The 19387-nt window shown below is 37.3% G+C and overlaps 1 protein-coding gene and 1 long non-coding RNA gene across 2 annotated transcripts in view; both read right to left on the bottom strand.

Annotated features, from left to right (window-relative positions):
- Positions 1-1603: 1603 nt before the first annotated feature.
- On the bottom strand, positions 1604-3851 carry LOC124450507. The gene is made up of 3 exons (XR_006950020.1): positions 3501-3851; positions 2907-2992; positions 1604-2248 (listed from the first exon to the last, which is right to left on the bottom strand). It is a non-coding gene; the product is annotated as an uncharacterized LOC124450507 (long non-coding RNA).
- Positions 3852-4908: 1057 nt separating this feature from the next.
- Positions 4909-19387, bottom strand: part of LOC124450505 (WD repeat-containing protein 49-like) — a 17262-nt gene continuing 2783 nt past the window's right edge. Inside the window, 24 exon segments of the mRNA XM_047001171.1 lie at positions 4909-5631; positions 6824-6971; positions 7737-7855; positions 8031-8154; positions 8515-8592; positions 8672-8823; positions 9541-9678; positions 9811-9871; positions 11176-11295; positions 11503-11607; positions 11714-11884; positions 12335-12407; positions 13106-13221; positions 13330-13425; positions 13963-14031; positions 14117-14212; positions 14352-14489; positions 15251-15399; positions 15650-15714; positions 16728-16830; positions 18071-18169; positions 18309-18404; positions 18407-18441; positions 19299-19386. Coding sequence (XP_046857127.1) covers positions 5375-5631; positions 6824-6971; positions 7737-7855; positions 8031-8154; positions 8515-8592; positions 8672-8823; positions 9541-9678; positions 9811-9871; positions 11176-11295; positions 11503-11607; positions 11714-11884; positions 12335-12407; positions 13106-13221; positions 13330-13425; positions 13963-14031; positions 14117-14212; positions 14352-14489; positions 15251-15399; positions 15650-15714; positions 16728-16830; positions 18071-18169; positions 18309-18404; positions 18407-18441; positions 19299-19386 — 2696 coding nt within the window. The 3' untranslated portion in view covers positions 4909-5374.

Raw genomic sequence — 19387 nt, 5'->3', positions numbered from 1 at the left:
TCTAGTTCTAGCAGATCTACTTTTTCTCATCTTGGCAGGAGAATTATTTTTGACTTGAAAGACTACTTCTTTCGACAATGGTGGTTGCTTTCTTTTATCGAAATCATTTTCGACCGCGCCAGCCTTTTCACCAAAGGAACAATTTCGGCCTACAGCAGTTGCACGCCTGGTGGTAGCAACCACATTGCTTTCCATGGTAGAAAAACTTTTCTTTGCAAATTCATATGTACCATCTTTGACAGTTGAATTACTCTCGACTCTCTTCGGTTTTTTCTCTGGCGTTCTCAAAACACTTCGCGACGAAGACGATGTTGAATTACTGGAACACCTGAACAAACCACTTTTATTTGTATTGCCGACCAAACATGGAAACTAATGCGACTTTCAACAGCTGGCCGAGAGTCGTGGCTAGCCCCTTTGTTGAAGTTTGCTTGTAATTGATGAAGCTTACTCTGCCGACTCAAAAGTTGCCGTTTGATGAAATTGTTTGAGGAAATAAAGGCTTTCTTCACGGTTAAGCCGTTCGTACTTTAGTGTTAGACTGTTTCTCTTGCCCTGTGCGCCCGCAAGTATTCTTTTTTCAACAAAATTTGGCTCCGTACGTTTTATGCGCTCCATAACGACTCCGATATGTTTGTATATTTTGTGGCACGCAAAAGTACAATTGTTCGCTGGAAATTACGCCAGCCGACTGTCATAACGATTTTAATTGGATTCATTATTGCGAAATTTCAAAAGACGAAAGCAATAAAAATAAATATGGCGGATTAACTGCATTAGAAAGAGTGACTATATTTAATAAAATTTCACGATTGAAATTGATTAAACCATCGAGTTCTTATTTTGCAAATAAGAGTAACCAGAAAATATAATTTAACTGAGAACCATACAATTCCGCTTACATTTTTCCTATAGATCTGGCGAGCAAAAACGCAGGCGACGAAGCATCCCTTAGACATGATAAAAGTTTGCATGTTTGTAGATGTTGAACGTCTACGTCAGTACAGGAGGTGGGAGTTAGTGTAGACTGCACTGACCCGCATCCTTAGCGGTAGTGATCTTTATAGAGTCAAGTAAACGTCAGGTCTGCTGGTTGCGTCTGACTAAGAAGACGACTACCGCTAAGGTAGTCAAAACGTCTGTCAACACCAACACAAACAGTCCTTCTCAGGGGCCGGTAGCACGACGCCTGAATGACATTATCCATTGGATAGCAAATATGTTCAAACTTGCAAAAAATGTGTTTATATTTTTCTTACGACAAGGAAATTTCGTAATCTTCGAAACAATATTTTATTTCAGTGATAGTTCAGTTCGAATCTTATACTTTTTGCTTTTTAAAATTTTTCATAAAGTTTAAAAAACTTGCTATCTATCTATCTAATGGATAACGCTATCCAGGCTTCGTGCAACCGGCCCCAGGACTGCGCGAACCTGAACAGTCTACTGTCTACATCTAAAAGCACCTAAACGATACTCTCAGGTTCAAACCATCCACTTTAAGATAAAAGTTTTGTTTGAATCTAGGTATGAATACGTCAGCTTTGAGCATATGTCCAAAAGACGAATGTTTAAATCAGAATGTCGCCAGCCAAACACACAATTATAGTAAAAAATGTTTTATTTACATAAATTACCCACTAGTCATTTCCACATAAATTATACAGATATAATAATAATAATGAATTTCCCATCATATGACGACTACCAATGTACTACAGATTTTACGCGTTACACTCATGCAGCTACATAGCAAAAACCTAAAAATGTTCAACTTGCGTTTTTAGTAAGAAATGAATGCTGTGTACAATCCACATTTTATGAAAAAGCAAAGCACTAATATGGAAAGAGAAATTATGCGGAGTCCTCCCATGATTGCAATGTCAAAAACATTCGACGTTGTCCATTTACCATTGATACAAAGATGCGACAACGGTGAAGATCGTGGTTAATGTGATTACTAGCGGGCTTAGACGAACACCTTGCACATCATTACAATAGTTGTCCGTACAACAGCCCACATTACAATCCAAGTAAGCATACTCTGGTCCATCCAAGTCACTGCATGCCCCCTCGTTCCTCTCACAATACCATTCATCCGCACACAGTTTAGTGTACCATTTTCCACCTCTATCGTCTATTTTTTGCATACTGAAGCACTTGTCGAAGCTACTGTCGCATGTTTGATTGGTTTTATAGCAATTTTCTATATTGTCGTTCACACAAATGTAGCACTTGATGGAAACAACTATAAAATCAAATAAGACTTATATTATAACACAGTTCATGCATGCCATACTAAGATTTCTCAAGTTATAATGATGAAAAAATTTTCAAGACAGCAGTCACAGAGCTTATTTCTAAATGCATCGATTGAGATCTGAGATTGTCACACAATGTGCTACACAGAGTTAAACTTATACTAAGCGACCACCCATAGGAATCGGCTTTGTAGCCGTTTAATGGAGGTATGCAAGAATTAACACTTGGGGGATGGGGGGCCGGGAAGCAGTCAATTGCATGTCTTAAATTATAGTCCACTAACAATTTACAAAACACATGAAATCCAACAAAGAATAATGAGCAAAGAATGAGACAACACTATTATCAAAAGGGTAACTAAAACACCAATTCCTACACATTTGATCTTTAGGAATCTATGTGAACTTAAAATAGTCTTTAATTTGCACTTGATGCTAAAAAGCATCAAGCTTTGGGACTTTGGGAATATCATTTTTTCATACCATTATAAAAGAACAGAGGATTGCTAAAGTTACTTGATGTCTGTGAAGTCATTGACATTGCTTAGGCCCCCTTGGGTGGCAAGTTTTTAAACGGGTTTCAAATCATCTGCGATTGGTCAAAAACAACACTTCAATGTTCCAATGTACTTCACTACAACACACCTTTATGAATGCCCAAAAAAATGACCAAGATAGACAAGAAATACTTCATCATCTTTATATTGTAGACTAACAGCCAGAGATTCGATCTGAAAAACGAATTGATAAATTGAATAAATGCACTCGACACAGATCTTAGACATAAGTTGACGTTAAATAAAATAAAGCTACAACGAGAAATACGTGAATGGCAACCTAAGTCATTCAAAACATGACACAATAACGTTTGCATTCATTCAATTGCTCAATAATGTCCTCAAATCAATGGAAGACAGAATTTAAAGCAGCTTCTTTTCTTCTGACAATTACGATTTACGAACTATTTACAGACAATGTAAACATTCGCCATAAGTTAACTCAAGTGATCGACTAAGTACTACAAACAACGACGAAAAATTACGACAACATACTAAAAAGAATACTAGCAAAGCCAAATTTCGGAGGGAAACTTCTGATTTCGTAAGACCAAAAGGGACGGTGTCACTAATTGGCATTTACAAATAGCTTGAAAAATACAACACAGCAATACTTTGAAAATGTTGTATTGAGATTAACAAAAAAAAACTTGAATGGAGACGAACAACAAATCTAGCTTACCTGGCACCTCTTTTTTCAGTTTAATATCGACGTTCAAGGTTGTGAACAAACTTTGAAAGGAATATACGCAACAATCACAAACCTCAGTCAAAATATTTATTATCTAAGCCTAATTTTGTGAATGGAATGCAACGCCCGCAATACTTGGGTATGCGGTCATTCGCACGAACAAGATATTTAACATATTTTCATTGAAAAGTAAGCTATATTCTATGTTTTTGCATTGTCAGTTTGCATTGTCAGTTTTTGCATTGTCAGTTTGCATTGTCAGTTTACAGGAATTGAACTAGATTCAGTGTCGACATGTCAAAGATAAAAAACCTGCTTTTAACAAACACACCGTATGATGATCAGTGAACTCGACATTTGAATAACTGGAATGATAACCGAAGCCAAAAATTGAAGCCAAAAAAATATTTGTCGTCATCATTCGTCATCACACGTCAGGCTCTAGTCTCTCGCGTGTTCATTTTAATTTTTTTAAATCATTTGTCCCTTGGTAATGGTAGAGTTCGGATCTTGATCAGAGCGTAAAATAACGAAATTTTGGAATGAAAAGGTTCACGGAAAGTGAATCAAAGTGATAAATCGAGAAGCAGGGTGAGGTGAACTTAGTCGATCTGCTTTTACGCTGCGGTTTTCCTTTAAAACATATCAAAGTCTTTAAGGATATTCAATTACTGATATCGAGATGACAACCATTTAGTATTTCAAGCACTATCAAAATCGATGAAAGATACAATCGCTCTGTAAAAAGTAAAATGCGAGTTATAGACTCAATATTTTTTATGAACCTGGATATTCAAGTTTCTTTTATCTTCGGAAAAACAGATCTTTAAATCCATTGAAACGACCAAAAAGACAAACACTGTCTGACACCGTTTGAAAATTTACCTTCCGACGAAAGAAAAATTTATTCTTGAATATTTTCTCGTCATACTTTCTTATTGTATTGCGTTTTTAGCATAAAGTGTAATTTTCAGTTGGCTTTTCCTCGTTACAAGTTGTAAGTTACAACGAACTCACTGTAGTAAAGTTTTAGCTGTAAAAAATAACCTTTTGCGAGGAGTTGGCCTAGTGTGTTGTTTGTCGTGATTTTGTTTATATGTTTATGCTTTTGCAATTTGTATTCAAATTTATATTGGCCGTGTATGTTTGGCACTCAGGGGAATGAAACTGACGTACAAACCGCGTGAATGTTCGACTTTGAAGGACTGGAACTGACGTACAAACCGCGCAAGAGACTAGGACTTTGGCTTCAATTTTATATCTATAAAATGTATTGTAGTTATCATTCCAGATATATATATATATGGAGTTCACTGATGATGATATGCAAACAATGCAATCACTTGTTCAAATAATGCAACAATCACTGCCCTAAATAAATATTTTAAAATCAAATGTGTTGAGTGAAAACTTGGATGGGTGAATACTCCCAATTCATCAAACACAAGTAAATTACAAGCTCAGACTCTAAGGAATAACAAAGTGGAAACACCAGTTCCGAGAAGAGTCTCCAATGAAGTGAACATCTGTGTTGCTGTGATGCAGTAAAGGAAAGCTGGGGGGTTCAACAGGGAGTGCAGGGGTTCAAACACCCTCCTGAGTTAGTATAATTCCTTGGTAATCATTGCTTGTTAATGAAAATGTTATCGTATAGTGAGTATCGATCGTATAGTACAAAAAACGCAGCCCTCCCTGGTGGAAATCCAGGATTTCGCTCCCGACATGATTCACATTAGGTATATTACTAAGCACCAGCTAGCCTAAATTGCGTGTATCGCGTCTCGCGTGGAATAGCTTCATCTAGGCGGTCAGTGGTGTAGGCCAAAGGAGAGAACAACAGAAAGGACACCATGATAGATGGAATTTTAAACATTGGGCTTTTTTGCATCCAAACGTTCATGTTGCGTGGAAAGTTTCCATCTTTGTGCATGTTTTCTTAAAGGTTGATTTTTACCAAGCAAATTGTGGGCTGCCGTCGATATCTTCGAGCGACTGCTGCCAGCAGCACGCGTATTCGCACGTGATCTGTGCGTTTCGATGGCATGCAATGCTTTCATCTTCATGTCCATGTCAAGAATGTATTTCGGGAAAAGGTTTTTCTCGTCGTAACGCATACTGATGGCTAAAGAAAAAGACAGTTTTCAAGAAATGATAAGTCTCCACCATAGCACAATTCACTTTTATAAAACAAGTGAACGTATAAATGATAAAATATACTTCAAAAAACATCATTTACTTTACCATTTAATTTTTTGCGTCTGAGTTAAGTTTAGGTTTGAGAAATTGGATAAATAGTATTTCGAGGTTTATTGCAAATTTTAATAAAATTTAAACGAATTCCATGAAGATGCACGAGTAAATGTTCCCTTTTTCCAGTCGAAAATTTGAAGAAATAAACGATAAAACACAGTAAAAAAAAACCATCTCGATAACTCAAGATTTGAGTTATATTGACAAGAGACAAAATTTAAAAGCTTCTTGATAAAAACATCAGATGTAAAAGCTAACAAGTGTTTAAAACTCTTCTCTTAACTCGTTGCCACTAATAGAACAACTTTTATCTAATGGTAATTATTACTAATTAACAATTGAACATTGCCAATAAAAATCCTCATAATGTAGCTAACACTTACTCTGTCTTATCTAATGGTAATTATTACTAATTAACAATTGAACATTGCCAATAAAAGTTCCTCATAATAAAGCCAACACTTCACTGTACTTATAAAACTACTGCCAGCTTGTAAATATACATCATTGTGTTTGAAAATGATTTTGAAACAAAACCGAAATATTACAGTTTAAATCGTCTTGTTTTATAACGTAAATTTGAGTTTACAAGATGTCCCTTTTCGAATGATGAATTTTATACTTTGTAATAACCTATATTGTGTCTTGGTGATGACCACATGATCCAACCTAATTAACTGATCACGCAGTGACTCTCGTGTATTAAGATGAAAGATAAGGGGCTGTTCACATGAGCCCGCGGTAACCGGGATTCAGGTGAAATGATTTCGAGTCGTTGAAAGGAGCGAAAACTTCAAACGCAAAACTTACAACCTTTTCTTGCAAGCGTCATAAGTCATTTTAAGTGTAATTTCGAATCAGGCTGAATTATTTGTTTTCATTTTAAAGGTTTTATAAATTTACAAAGTCAGAGCATATATAAATTGGTCAAATAAGTTTTTTGTTGTGAAGCATTTAATCTTTTCCATTTGCCAAAATGATTTAGCGCTTCGCTGAATCCCAGTTACCGGGCTCATGCGAACAGCCCCTAAGCATCAGGAAAACAAACTACATGACTTGCTTACTTTCAGAAGTATGAGGTAAATTTTCAATATTCGACGGCGAACTTTTTCTGCTGTTCATAAAATCATCACTAAAATATTTCGAAGGATTGCTCACGAAATCGGGCTTCTGTAAATTGTGGATTGCAGACAATTCTTCGGTGCGCAACGTCTACAAAAAAGAACACAAACGCGTTAGCAAGAAGTGTAAATGATTTTGTAAAGCACGTGACGTGTTCTTATTATTTAGACTTGATAGTGGCAGTGATGGATAAGAGGGGAACCTCTTTTTGTGAAGCACGTAACGTGTTCTTATTATTTAGATTTGATAGTGGCAGTGGTGGATAAGAGGGGAACCTGTTTTTGTAAAGCACGTAACGTGTTCCTATTATTTAGATTTGATAGTGGCAGTGATGGATAAGAGGGGAGCCTCTTTTTGTAAAGCACGTGACGTGTTCTTATCATTTAGATTTGATAGTGGCAGTGGTGGATAAGAGGGGAACCTCTTCCCAATATATCCATTTCACCATAAGAAAACTAAGATTAAATATAATATGTAATTGACATTTTTGGAGAGTTCCTGCTTCCTAAGGAAAATAATTCGCAGACAGCAGTTGACAGTGGCCGATATAGCTACATAAAAATGATGTTAAAAACTGAGAAGTGTAAATTTAAACGTCTTTGTTCATCGCTGTTATCAGAATCGAAACTCTCTTAACAGACACCAGGTTGTGGCCCCAAAATCATCCGCTTACGGGAGGTTTGATTGTATTTTATGTAAGTTGAATAATAATGACGCAGATGATCACTCCTTTCGCATCTTTCCCAATAACCAAACCCCTCTCGTAAACGGACGCCATGTCACGGTCCCAATGATGTCTGTGTACGGAAGGTTTGACTAAACATCAAAGGATGAAAAATGAACTTCTTGACTTACACCATAGGTCAATCCAGTTGAGTTCAGCTTCCCATTTTCAGGATCAGTGAGTTTTCCTCGACCGATGACTTGCTGGCGACGTTGACGTTTTTGCTTTCGAGGTTCACTGAACGATTTGCCTGTATCAGAAATAACACAAATCACGTGACACCAAAATACTCGTCCACCAGTTATAGGGTGTTTTCATCGGTCGCCATGTTGGTAGAAAATCCCATGTAGTGAAAAGAATGTCGACTTCAACTTAACTTTGAAGTTGCCTAGCAACATGACGTCATTAAAACATTACAACTGTACCTAATATGCTGCTGTCCCAAGTGGAATCTGTTGGATCCCAGTCTTCGGGGATCTGACTTTCAACATTTGGACGTTCTTCGTTGACATAAGGAGAGTCAATGTCTTTCTTCTCATCGTCGTTGGGCTGAAAATATTTTCACTTGAACCGTTCAAGCAACTTTAGGTAGGCACAAACTTTAGATAAAACCATTATTGAGCAATAAAATATTTTCACTTGAACCGTTCAAGCACTTTAGATAGGCACAAACTTTAGATAAAACAATTATTGAGCAATAAAATATTTTCACTTGAACCGTTCAAGCACTTTAGATAGGCACAAACTTTAGATAAAACCATTATTGAGCAATAAAATATTTTGTTTGTGTAATTCAACAGTCAATATTTTCACTACCAAGAGTCATAATATGCACTTTGAATACATCAAGAAATGATTATTGTTTTCACTATAAAGCCGTTATAAGCAGAATTAGGACGGCAAAATTACCTTAGCAAGAAAATTAGACTCGTCATTTTCATTCTCAGGTTGCTCAACAGGTAGATCTTCGATTTTCCAATGTTTTTCCTGCTCATACATAATCGTTTCAAGAAAAGGACTTCAGATATGTTAAAAAATAATGTACTCGTGTCCTGTCTTTACGCACCTGACCAAATACGCCCAACTGTCTTCCATGAATATCCCACAATGCCAGCGAAGAGTCGTTTGATGACGTGAGCAAGAGCATTCTGTCGAATCTGAGTATAATCTCCAGGCTTGTAATGGCGTCAAAATGAGGCTGAAATTGTCTGTGCAATGCTGCATATAAACACGAAAATACACACGAAGTTACACGTGACGGTGCAATGCTGCATGTAAACACGAAAATACACACGAAGTTACACGTGACAGAAATACGATGATACAGATAAACTACTATAGCTATAGAATTCTATAGACATATTGTTATAGATTAACTATGATATAGAACTATTATGGATACGCTATGATGCATATATTATGACATAAAACTGTATAAATATATACATTATTATATGGCAGCGTCACTTCCGGCAAAATGGCGCGCTTTGATTGGCTCAGAAACAGTTTTGCCGGTTGATTATTTTCCCGTAATCGACCACAGTCCAAAACGCATAATTTTACAGTTAAATGCAAACAAACTTCGTAAAGCAAACAGAAAAACGCAAGAAAAAAACGAAACAAAAAACCATTTACGAATGTGATTCAAAGAAAAAACACTTGGAAAAGAGTTTAACTATCCAGACGATACAATTTGAAACGATTTATTTTTACTGATAAAAACTAGAAAAGTGAAAGGCAAATCAAACTGTACAAAACAGCAAAGACGAGAAAGAAAGCAAGCTTCGTTTCAGGTCAAATAATGCCATGTAATGAAACTTTTAATAACCTCACATTTTCAGTCTTTACGGAGAAATATCGGACCTCTGTCTTTTTGTATAAACCTCTCCCAACGGGCTCGGTCTGTACATAAAAAAATTTTTATGACTCACTTACGAGGTGGCATTTTCGATGCTCCTTCAACATTAGCAGACACACAGTATTCTGTAATGATATAAACCTTCACAAATCCATCGCCATCACCAGTTGCTAAGTAACGACAGTCACCATCGACTGCCATCGTTATTGCTCCAGCTATAATGAATGCAAACGAGGTTGTTTACACAACAAACGTTCCCTTGGATGATTTGAAATGTTTCCCCCCAGTGTTGGAAGAAAAAATTCTTTGCTCGTCAGCGAGGACAAAATCAATCAATTTATACGTACCGTGATTGTGAGCTATGAATTCACCAGCCAATGAGTTATCAGCAGTGTTCCAGAATCGAACCTGGCGACAAAGTTCAACAAGACTTCAGAGAATTGGATTTTGGGTTATGTACACTTATAGTAAAATAGTAAGGCTAAGTTAGAAATTGACGATTTCTTGTAGCAAGCAGTTAAATTTTTCTGAACGAGGAAACGTTTCCACTAAGGGCCTGTTTATATGAAAGCCGAGCTGGCCAGCTTACCGAGATAGCCCGTTAAGCGAGACCTCCCTACGTTGTAGATATTATATTAAAAATCTCTTTTCGTTTATATGGCGACACGAGCTGGCCCGCTTAGCGAGATCTCACTGGGCACAGGCGAGATTTCGCCTGCCGGGATAAAATTTTTCTCGTGTAAACCGTGTCAAATGCCGAGCTAGCCCGCTTGCCGAGCTAAATTTGGACTATTCGAGCATGCGTATATGATAACATATTCAAATGGCGGAATACGTGCATGTGCAAAAGCGAGCAAAAAAGACACGAGAATGGTTCAAAGAAAGAACTTTCGCTGCGATACAAAGATGGTGGAGCATTCGATTGATAATCTGTCTGATTATAAGTAGAAGATGCTTTATACAAGTCTTCATTTCTACAGCGAAAAACGCCTCTGCAAGCGAGATGAACGTCATATAAACACAACAAAAATTCGTCTCACAAACCGGGCTATTCACCGCTACGCGGGCCAGCCCGGCTTCATATAAACAGACCCTAAGATTTAAGTTCTGACTCAAGTAGCGTGTATGCAAAAGAATTCGTATTTTAATAAATAACAGGATGATTACGCGTTCGCAGATATTGATCCTTGAAGGATAGTTCCGTCCTGAGAAGAACTGTTGCTGTCTCAACATTCAACACATTCGACAAGCGTAAGTAAACTCTATAACACCAACAGAGTTCAGGTCGAATGGCGCTATCCACTGCATAGCAAATTTTTCTGAACGTTTAAAAAATCTCTTATAGGAGAATAAATTGAACTGATTTGAGCTGTACAATCACTGAAATAAAATATTGTTTCGAAGACTATGAAATTTCTTTGCCGTAAGAAAAACATAAACACATTTTTTACAAGTTTCAAAAACTATCCAATGCACCAATCCTATACATGCCTCCTTGTAGCCCTAACCCCAACCTTAAACTAAACCAATCCCATACATATCCCTTCCTAACCCTAACCCATACATATCGCTTCCTAACCCTAACCCATACATATCCCTTCCTAACTCTAACCCATACATATCCCTTCCTAACCCTAACCCATACATATCCCTTCCTAACCCTAACCCATACATATCCCTTCCTAACCCCAACCCATACATTGCATACATACCCAACCATTAGCGCCACAGGAAACAAGATCCGCTGCCTCGTTCTGTACAGCTGGAGGAGGGCGGTTGTATAGAAATATTAGATTATTGACAAAATATCCACTGTTTTCTTCCTTTTCATTCTATATTGAAAAGTGTAAGGAAACTAACATAAACGGCAAATGTAGTCGACTTGTTTTCTTGTCTAAAAATTTCTCAAAGGTTGCAAAAAGACCTCAGCGCAAAAATTCTACTAGTCTCTCAAGATTTTTGCCGTTTTTACTCTACCAAAAGAAAGAGAGACAAAAACAGAGCCAGTTTTTCTCCCCACAAAAGCCATATATGCGTACCTCTGCTGACAAAAACTTCGAGAAGTCATCTTGGATTGCGTCACCCGTAGTCAAGGAAACCGGAGATTTTCCACGTGCTTGTGACAGAGCACTGTTGGCTCGTTCCTAGAGTAAAGTTGGAGTAAGCATTAGGATTTGGGTACTATAGTAAACTGAAGCCTCATTCGCGAATGCATATTTCACTCAGCTACACATAGGAAAGTTGTCGTACAAGTTTTCGTTGCCGTCTGCTAGCACGTCCATCTTTGTGTGCTTTACAATTGAAATGTCGAAATGCCTGTTCGGAGCTTGTGTTCCACAAGACCAGTTCCCCGTCGTAGCTCGCGGTTGCCAGAGTATGTGGAGGCGTGAATGACATACATTGAATGTCATCCTGGTGCTCCTGTGTTTAAAATGATTTAAAGAGAAGCGATTGCTTAGCGTTCATTTATAAACACACATATATCCAAACATAATGTAATAGTTACAACTAAAAGTTACGGCTATAGTAAAGAATTAATGAGCTAGATTTAGCATTCCTGATGGAAATGTACAAGTTATCATAGCCTTTTAATGATCTTGTAGAATGGGAATATATTCAGTAGCCATTGTTTGTTAGGTTCAAGTTGAAATCAATTAAATCATTACTGCATCTGTACATAAAGCTGCAACGATGTTTTTATCATCAATATGCATCTACGGTTGTTCAGAAAAGGAGCGGGTGAGGGGATGGGAGGGTCTACAATTTAGCTGCTTTGTTTTCCTTTGATTGCAGGCAGTTCATAAGATTCGCAGTTTTCGGTCTCGTGTCATGTGACAATCACAGGGATTTTTACAACAGTCATACACTAACCTGACGACCTTTCCAGTCTGAAGGATGCACGTAGTACGATGTCAACTGGCTGTCACGGAACACACACAATGTCCTACATTGAATGGAAGTATATGAAGTGAAGAAGATTCTTCAGTTGCTTTTGCGCAAGTAGGCGCAGTGTTGAGTGATTTTGCTGCAAAATTTTGCACAATTGTTTACGGTTGTCGAAGGATTACGTAGATCTCAAAGCATACAAACAAAGGAGAATTGTCAAAGGATCAAATCTTCACCTATACTAACCATAAACAAGTTGTCAAAATATCAAAATCTTTACCTATACTAGCCATAAACGAGTTGTCAAAGTATCAAATCTTTACCTATACTAGCCATAAACGAGTTGTCAAAGTATCAAATCTTTACCTATACTAGCCATAAACGAGTTGTCAAAGGATGAAATCTTTACCTATACTAGCCATAAACGAGTTGTCAAAGGATGAAATCTTTACCTATACTAGCCATAAACGAGTTGTCAAAGGATGAAATCTTTACCTATACTAGCCATAAACGAGTTATCAAAGGATGAAATCTTTACCTATACTAGCCATAAACGAGTTGTCAAAGGATGAAATCTTTACCTATACTAGCCATAAACGAGTTGTCAAAGGATGAAATCTTTACCTATACTAGCCATAAACGAGTTGTCAAAGGATGAAATCTTTACCTATACTAGCCATTGACGAGTTGTCAAAGGATGAAATCTTTACCTTAATTAGCTAAAACAGAGTAGTAAAAGTATTAAATGGTTGTTACCTGTCCCAGCCCACCACGAGAATCATTCTTTTCAAAGGCAAGATTTGAGTGATATCACAAGGACTGCCATCGCCAGCAACCAACACGTGATGGCAGTGACCATTGAAATCCCAGATCTGTGAATAGTATACAAGAAAACTGACATCAATATTTGCAATTTTCAACACGAAATAAATAGGAGGTTGCCATGACTACCATCAATCCCTTTTTTCAACTATTCTTACCTTTACTGTACCATCTGTGCTTCCGGTGAATAACCTTGTTTCACTCGCGTCTTGAGTCAGCGTTGTTATTTCCGAATTACCATGAGCACTAGTAAACTGTTAAATTTTATTTTATAATTCGGTAAAGTGGAAGTTGAGCCGGTAAGTTGCAATATTCATACTTAAATAAAGTAGTTAATATGTTTTCATGTGTTGCAATATTCATAGTTAGGTAAAGTGGAAGTTGGACTGGTATGTTTTGCATTCTTAGATAGCTAAAGTGGAAGTTGAGCTGGTAAGTTTTGCATTCTTAGATAGCTAAAGTGGAAGCTGAGCTGGTAAGTTTTGCATTCTTAGATAGCTAAAGTGGAAGTTGAGCTGGTAAGTTTTGCATTCTTAGATAGCTAAAGTGGAAGTTGAGCAGGTAAGTTTTGCATTCTTAGATAGCTAAAGTGGAAGTTGAGCTGGTAAGTTTTGCATTCTTAGATAGCTAAAGTGGAAGTTGAGCTGGTATGCTTTGCATTCTTAGATAGTTAAAGTGGAAGTTGAGCTGGTAAGTTTTGCATTCTTAGATAGTTAAAGTGGAAGTCAAGCTGGTAAGGGGCATATTTCTTATGTATTTTATCTCTTCATATTTTTCACATGAGACAAAACCTGTTTGACTTTTTGTCCCGTATCAATCATCCACATCGTGACGACAGAACCAGAGCATGCGCTCACAACCTGTAACAAATTGAACTTTCATGTACACTTAGAAAAACAAATACTCAAGCACTGACGCACACGAAACCTTTTCTGTATCTTTTACCTGACTGAATTTGCGATTGTAGATTGCAGCCGTAACCGGATGCTCATGGCTAAGGATTCGATCTTTTACTTCCGGTTTCATCACCATGACAGCCACCTGCACAATATATAACAACAAAACAAAATGCTAAAGTTGATGATTGGGGGAGGGAGAGTATTCATAAATGTATAATGTGCTGTACTAAGTTCCTCTAAAATCCATTGTTTTCTACTGACTTACTACCGGAGTTTATTACCCGGCGATTAAATCCAGTCAACAAAGTACTTCTCTCTTCATCGAAGTACAACACGGTCGAGATTTCAGGTCCTTTCGGAAACATTCCCGATAGACGTTGAAGACATACTTGCAAATGAGTGTCCCACACACGAAGAACCTTTAGAAAGTTGACAAGAACAATAGCTTACATTCAAAAACCTTCGAGGAAAGGAAGTTGTACTCGTTATGAAGTCACAAGAGTCAACATGGCCCTAAGAAAAAGTTAGCAAGGAAGCGTCAAAATCGCGACTTTGGAGGATGGCTAACAGATACGCCAATAACACACCAATTTTAACTTTGTGCGCGGATCAGGTTTTGAAAGCAAGTAGTTTTGATTAAGTCAATAAAATGCGTTTGAGAATTTGCCTCAAAAGCTCTTTAAAGGCCCGTTCACACGATCCAATTTGTCGGATCTGATTTTGTCGAATCCTAAAAAACGGACCGTGTTAACACATATAAAGTGAGCTTCAGACATTTGGATCGGTCAATCTAAAAAATCGGATGGAAATAGAACTTGGTCTATTTTCATCCGACAAGATCAAAGAAAGCCGACTCGTCCTGGACCTCTTACTCTCCATACTTTCCAAGTTTCATTTGGCGAAAACATTGTACATGTGAAAAACGCTTGGAAACAAGAAGAAAAATACGCAAATATATCGATAAATGTACGGGACAACAATTAATGTCTGCTCCCATGACTATAAATATCTAAACGAATATAAATATCAATAAAATTATAGGACCGTCTGAACAAGCAACCAAAAGTCGGAACTGAAACAATCGGATCGTCTGAACGGGCCATTAAGAAAAGTGCCAGTTTAAGTTCAAAACCAAAGGGAGATGTCAGAACTAAAAAGAATTATGACTATAAGATTGCACCTTGTCCTTTGATAGGCTAATCATCTGGCCACGTGATCTGATGAAGTTTACGGCAATCACGCTTTGCATGTGACCACGAAGCACTCCAACAGGTTTTGAGATGACGTAAGGATTCCATAGCAACACGTGATGATTTACACCTGCCGTGGCTAAACATGAAGAGACTGGTAATTAGTGATTGGATTCTTAACTCTTAAGTTAAACAATGCCGTAGTTGGCCACCGACTGTCCTCGAGGATTAAACTATCAAATATACGCCATAAAAATTAAGCATGCTGGAGTACAATGAGTTCACCAAATTGTAAAGTTTCACTAGATTGTTTTTAAACTATCTCAGGTGGCGGTAATCCAGTGAAAAGTCTATACACATCATGCAAATCAACAACAAAATCTTAATACCAATTAAGTTCAGTTTATCGTTGTAATCAAAAGCATTCACTCCTTGAGATATTTTGAACACGGTCCTACAATATAATGTAAAAGAAAAGCTAGAACAGGTAGTAAATGACTGATACAACAGGAAGGCAAGAGCATGGGGTAAATGATTGATACAACAGGAAGACAATAACAGGTAGCATACGACTGATACAACCATACGACAGGAAAAGCTAATCTGAAACATGTCTTGGAAACATAAACAGCTGACGAGTTTCGTTTTTGCTGCATTCAAAAGTTACGTCCGAGATTCAGCAATTCAGAATTAATTTAAAAGTTACGTCCAAGATTCACGCAAGATTCACGCAATTCAGAATTAATTTAAAAGTTAAGTCCGAGATTCACGCAAGATTCACGCAATTCAGAATTAATTTAAGCAAGAAATTCAAGTTTCAAATAGAACTATTTACTGTTCCTGACTTCCCTCGTGCAAATACAGTGACGTAGCTATCCTTTAAGTTTGGCTGTGCTAAACTAAGTAATCTTATTATATGGCAAGCGTTACTTCCGGCTAAATGGCGCGCTTTGATTGGATCAGAGACATTTTTACCGGTCCATTATTCCCCCGTAATCGACCACGGTCCAAAACGCGTAATTTTACAGTCAAATAAAAACAAACAAACTTCGTCATGCAAACAGCAAAACGCAAAATAAACGAAACAAAAAACCATTTACGAATGTGATTCGAAGGAAAAACAGTTTAACTATCCAGATGATACAACATAAAACGATTTTTTTATGGACGAAAACTAGAAAAGTGAAAGCCAACTGGTAAAAACAGCAAGGACGAGAAAGAAAGCAAGCTTCGTTTCAGGTCAAAAAATGCCATATAATAAACCTTTTAATAACCTCGCTTTCTCGGTATTCACTGAGATAGACTTCGGTCCAATATTTCTCCGTAAAGACCTCGAGCTCGGCTATTAAAGGCTTATTACTAAAGAAATAACTACTGTCAATAATCTAAAATTTTGCACAGCACAACCAAACATACAAGCTGGCTCCGTCACTGTGCATAAATGTAAACAGTTAACACAATCCATACGTGCGCATCGTACTCTTGTTTTTCTCCATCCAGCCAAGGACAAGAGCGTTCTTATAGTTGGTAGCACATGATATGAAACAATCTAGTACACTGGTATACATCACTGAAAATGACACGAAGAAATTGCTATAGTTTGATCACTTTGCTCTTGTTCATGCAAACTCAATTGCTCTAAAAAATTCTAGTCAGTAACAATTGCCAAATGATACGGAAAAAATTTAAATTAAAAAGTCTTTTCTCAAGTGTGGCTTAAGTTGTTCTGAGCACAGTTTGAAGTCAAAATCATCACGTACTAAACTTCATCACGTACTAAACTTTACATGTTTGTAAATGTAGATCGTTCAGGTTGGTATAGTCCTGAGAAGAACTGTTTTTTGTTGTTGTTGACTGTTAATTTAATATTAAAGCAAAAACAAAACGACATATATTTAATAGTTTAAGTTACATAGCGAGCGTTGTTCTAAACCATGCGGTGTCGAGCAGAACAGAAGATAAAGGAGAGTAAGTGTAAAATTAGCATACAATAAGTAGTGCATACCAGATCATGTGACTAGTACTATGATCAGATATCTTATACTTGGTTTAATACACATTTAATGTATCGTCATTCCTAACAGTTTCGACAACCTTAGCGGTTGTCATCTTCAGAGTCAAATGAGGAGTAAACGTCAGGTTAGCCGTATTTGTTATCTGGTTCTTACGCCATTGTATTGTGTGTACCGGAAATGTGGGTGTCAATTGTGTATTGTAATGTAATAGTTGATTCGTCTGTGACAGTCGTTAATCCGTGCTCGTATCAGTCGTCTGTTGGTGGATTTGACAATCTGAATAGCCTCCGATGTGTTCAACGGGAATTTAATTCTAAGTCCTGAACTAAGTACTAAACGTCATCCGTACTAAACTTTATCACGTCCTAATCGTCATCACGTACTAAACTTCATCATGTACAAAACTTCATCATGTACAAAACGTCATCACGTACTAAACTTCATCACGTACTAAACGTCATCACGTACTGAACTTCATCACGTACTAAACGCTATCACGTACTAAACTTCATCATGTACTAAACGTCATCACGTACTAAACGTCATCACGTACTTAACTTCATCACGTACTAAACGTCATCACGTACTAAACGCCATCACGTACTTAACTTCATCACGTACTGAACTTCATCACGTACTAAACGTCATCACGTACTGAACTTCATCACGTACTAAACGCTATCACGTACTAAACTTCATCATGTACTAAACGTCATCACGTACTAAACGTCATCACGTACTTAACTTCATCACGTACTGAGCTTCATCACGTACTAAACGTCATCACGTACTAACCTTGTCTGGTCCATTCACTATGTCCGTGATGATAAATATGGCGACAGTTTTTATAATGACCTTTGGTTATATCACCAATGTCAACCATAAATGTTATGTCTAAAAAGATCAATGTAAAGTTAGACATTCACCTTCGATGACGTATTGTGAAAAATATGCAGGATGATTAAACAAAGTATTGTGTGCCTTGTTGGTTAGTACTGGACTGTGCAGGATGATTAAACAAAGAATTGTGTACCTTGTTGGTTAGCACTGGATTGTGCAGGACGATCAAACAAAGAGATGGTAGATTCACAAAATATTAAAGCGTTGACGTAACCAGCAACATCACCAAAACGAGAATGGAGTCATTTGGTTGATCAGGATTGGACCTTTAAACAAGTTAAATGGTTCATTAGAGATGTATGGTGATTCAAACTAATGGTAGCCAAAATGGGTAGCTACCTACCCCCTCCCTAGTCATCATCTTTATAGAGTTTTAGTTTGGAGTCTTCACCCCAGCCCATCCCTAGTCATAATCTTTATAGAGTTTGAGTCTTCAAGGAGTTAATATTTCACGAGACAAAGCTAGGGTTTTATATGGATCTGTGGGGATAAGATATCGGAATGCTTGTGAGGAAGAAACAGCTCCCAACATGTTTGTACATAAAGATCGTCTATGTTTTGTAGACCTGAGAAGGACAGCCGATGTTTGACGTCGACACTTTAGTGGTCAGGGTCGGCTCCACGAAGCTTGGATAGCGTCGACCATTGCAGAGAAAAATGTTTAAACTTGTGAAAAAGGTGGCTATATTTTTGTTACGACAAAGAAATTTTTTAATCTTAGAAGAAATATTTTATTTCAGTGATTGCTCAGCTCAAACCATATATTTTTCCTTTGTAAGAAGTTTTAACCGTTTTAAAATTTTTGCCATCCAATGGATAACGCTATCTCCATGCTTCGTGCAGTCGGCCCCAGGTCTCAGCGTCAACCGCCAACTTGGACAATCAACATTCACAAGCGTAGCAACGATTCTCCCCGGTTTAAAACCGTTCTCATTCGAAACTTAAAACATACAATTTTTGTGAGAATTGATTAGCTATAGCCATGATTAGCATGAAGTACGTACAAGTAATTTATCAGATACATTGACATGGTGAGAGGAGGTGTGCACAATACTTTTAACTGTGTTCCCTTATGATTGAAAGATACAATAACAAATTCGCTCAATTCAAAATCAAAACTCACCAAAAGTTCAAGGAAATCGGTGTTGACTTCAATCCACGAACACGATACAAACATAAAAACTCCGACTTGGAGCTGAGCTCGTATATCGC

The sequence above is a fragment of the Xenia sp. Carnegie-2017 genome, unplaced genomic scaffold (genome assembly GCF_021976095.1).
Source record: "Xenia sp. Carnegie-2017 unplaced genomic scaffold, XeniaSp_v1 HiC_scaffold_24, whole genome shotgun sequence".
Classification (NCBI taxonomy): Eukaryota; Metazoa; Cnidaria; class Anthozoa; order Malacalcyonacea; family Xeniidae; genus Xenia; species Xenia sp. Carnegie-2017.
This window is presented reverse-complemented; position numbering and strand designations above follow the sequence as displayed.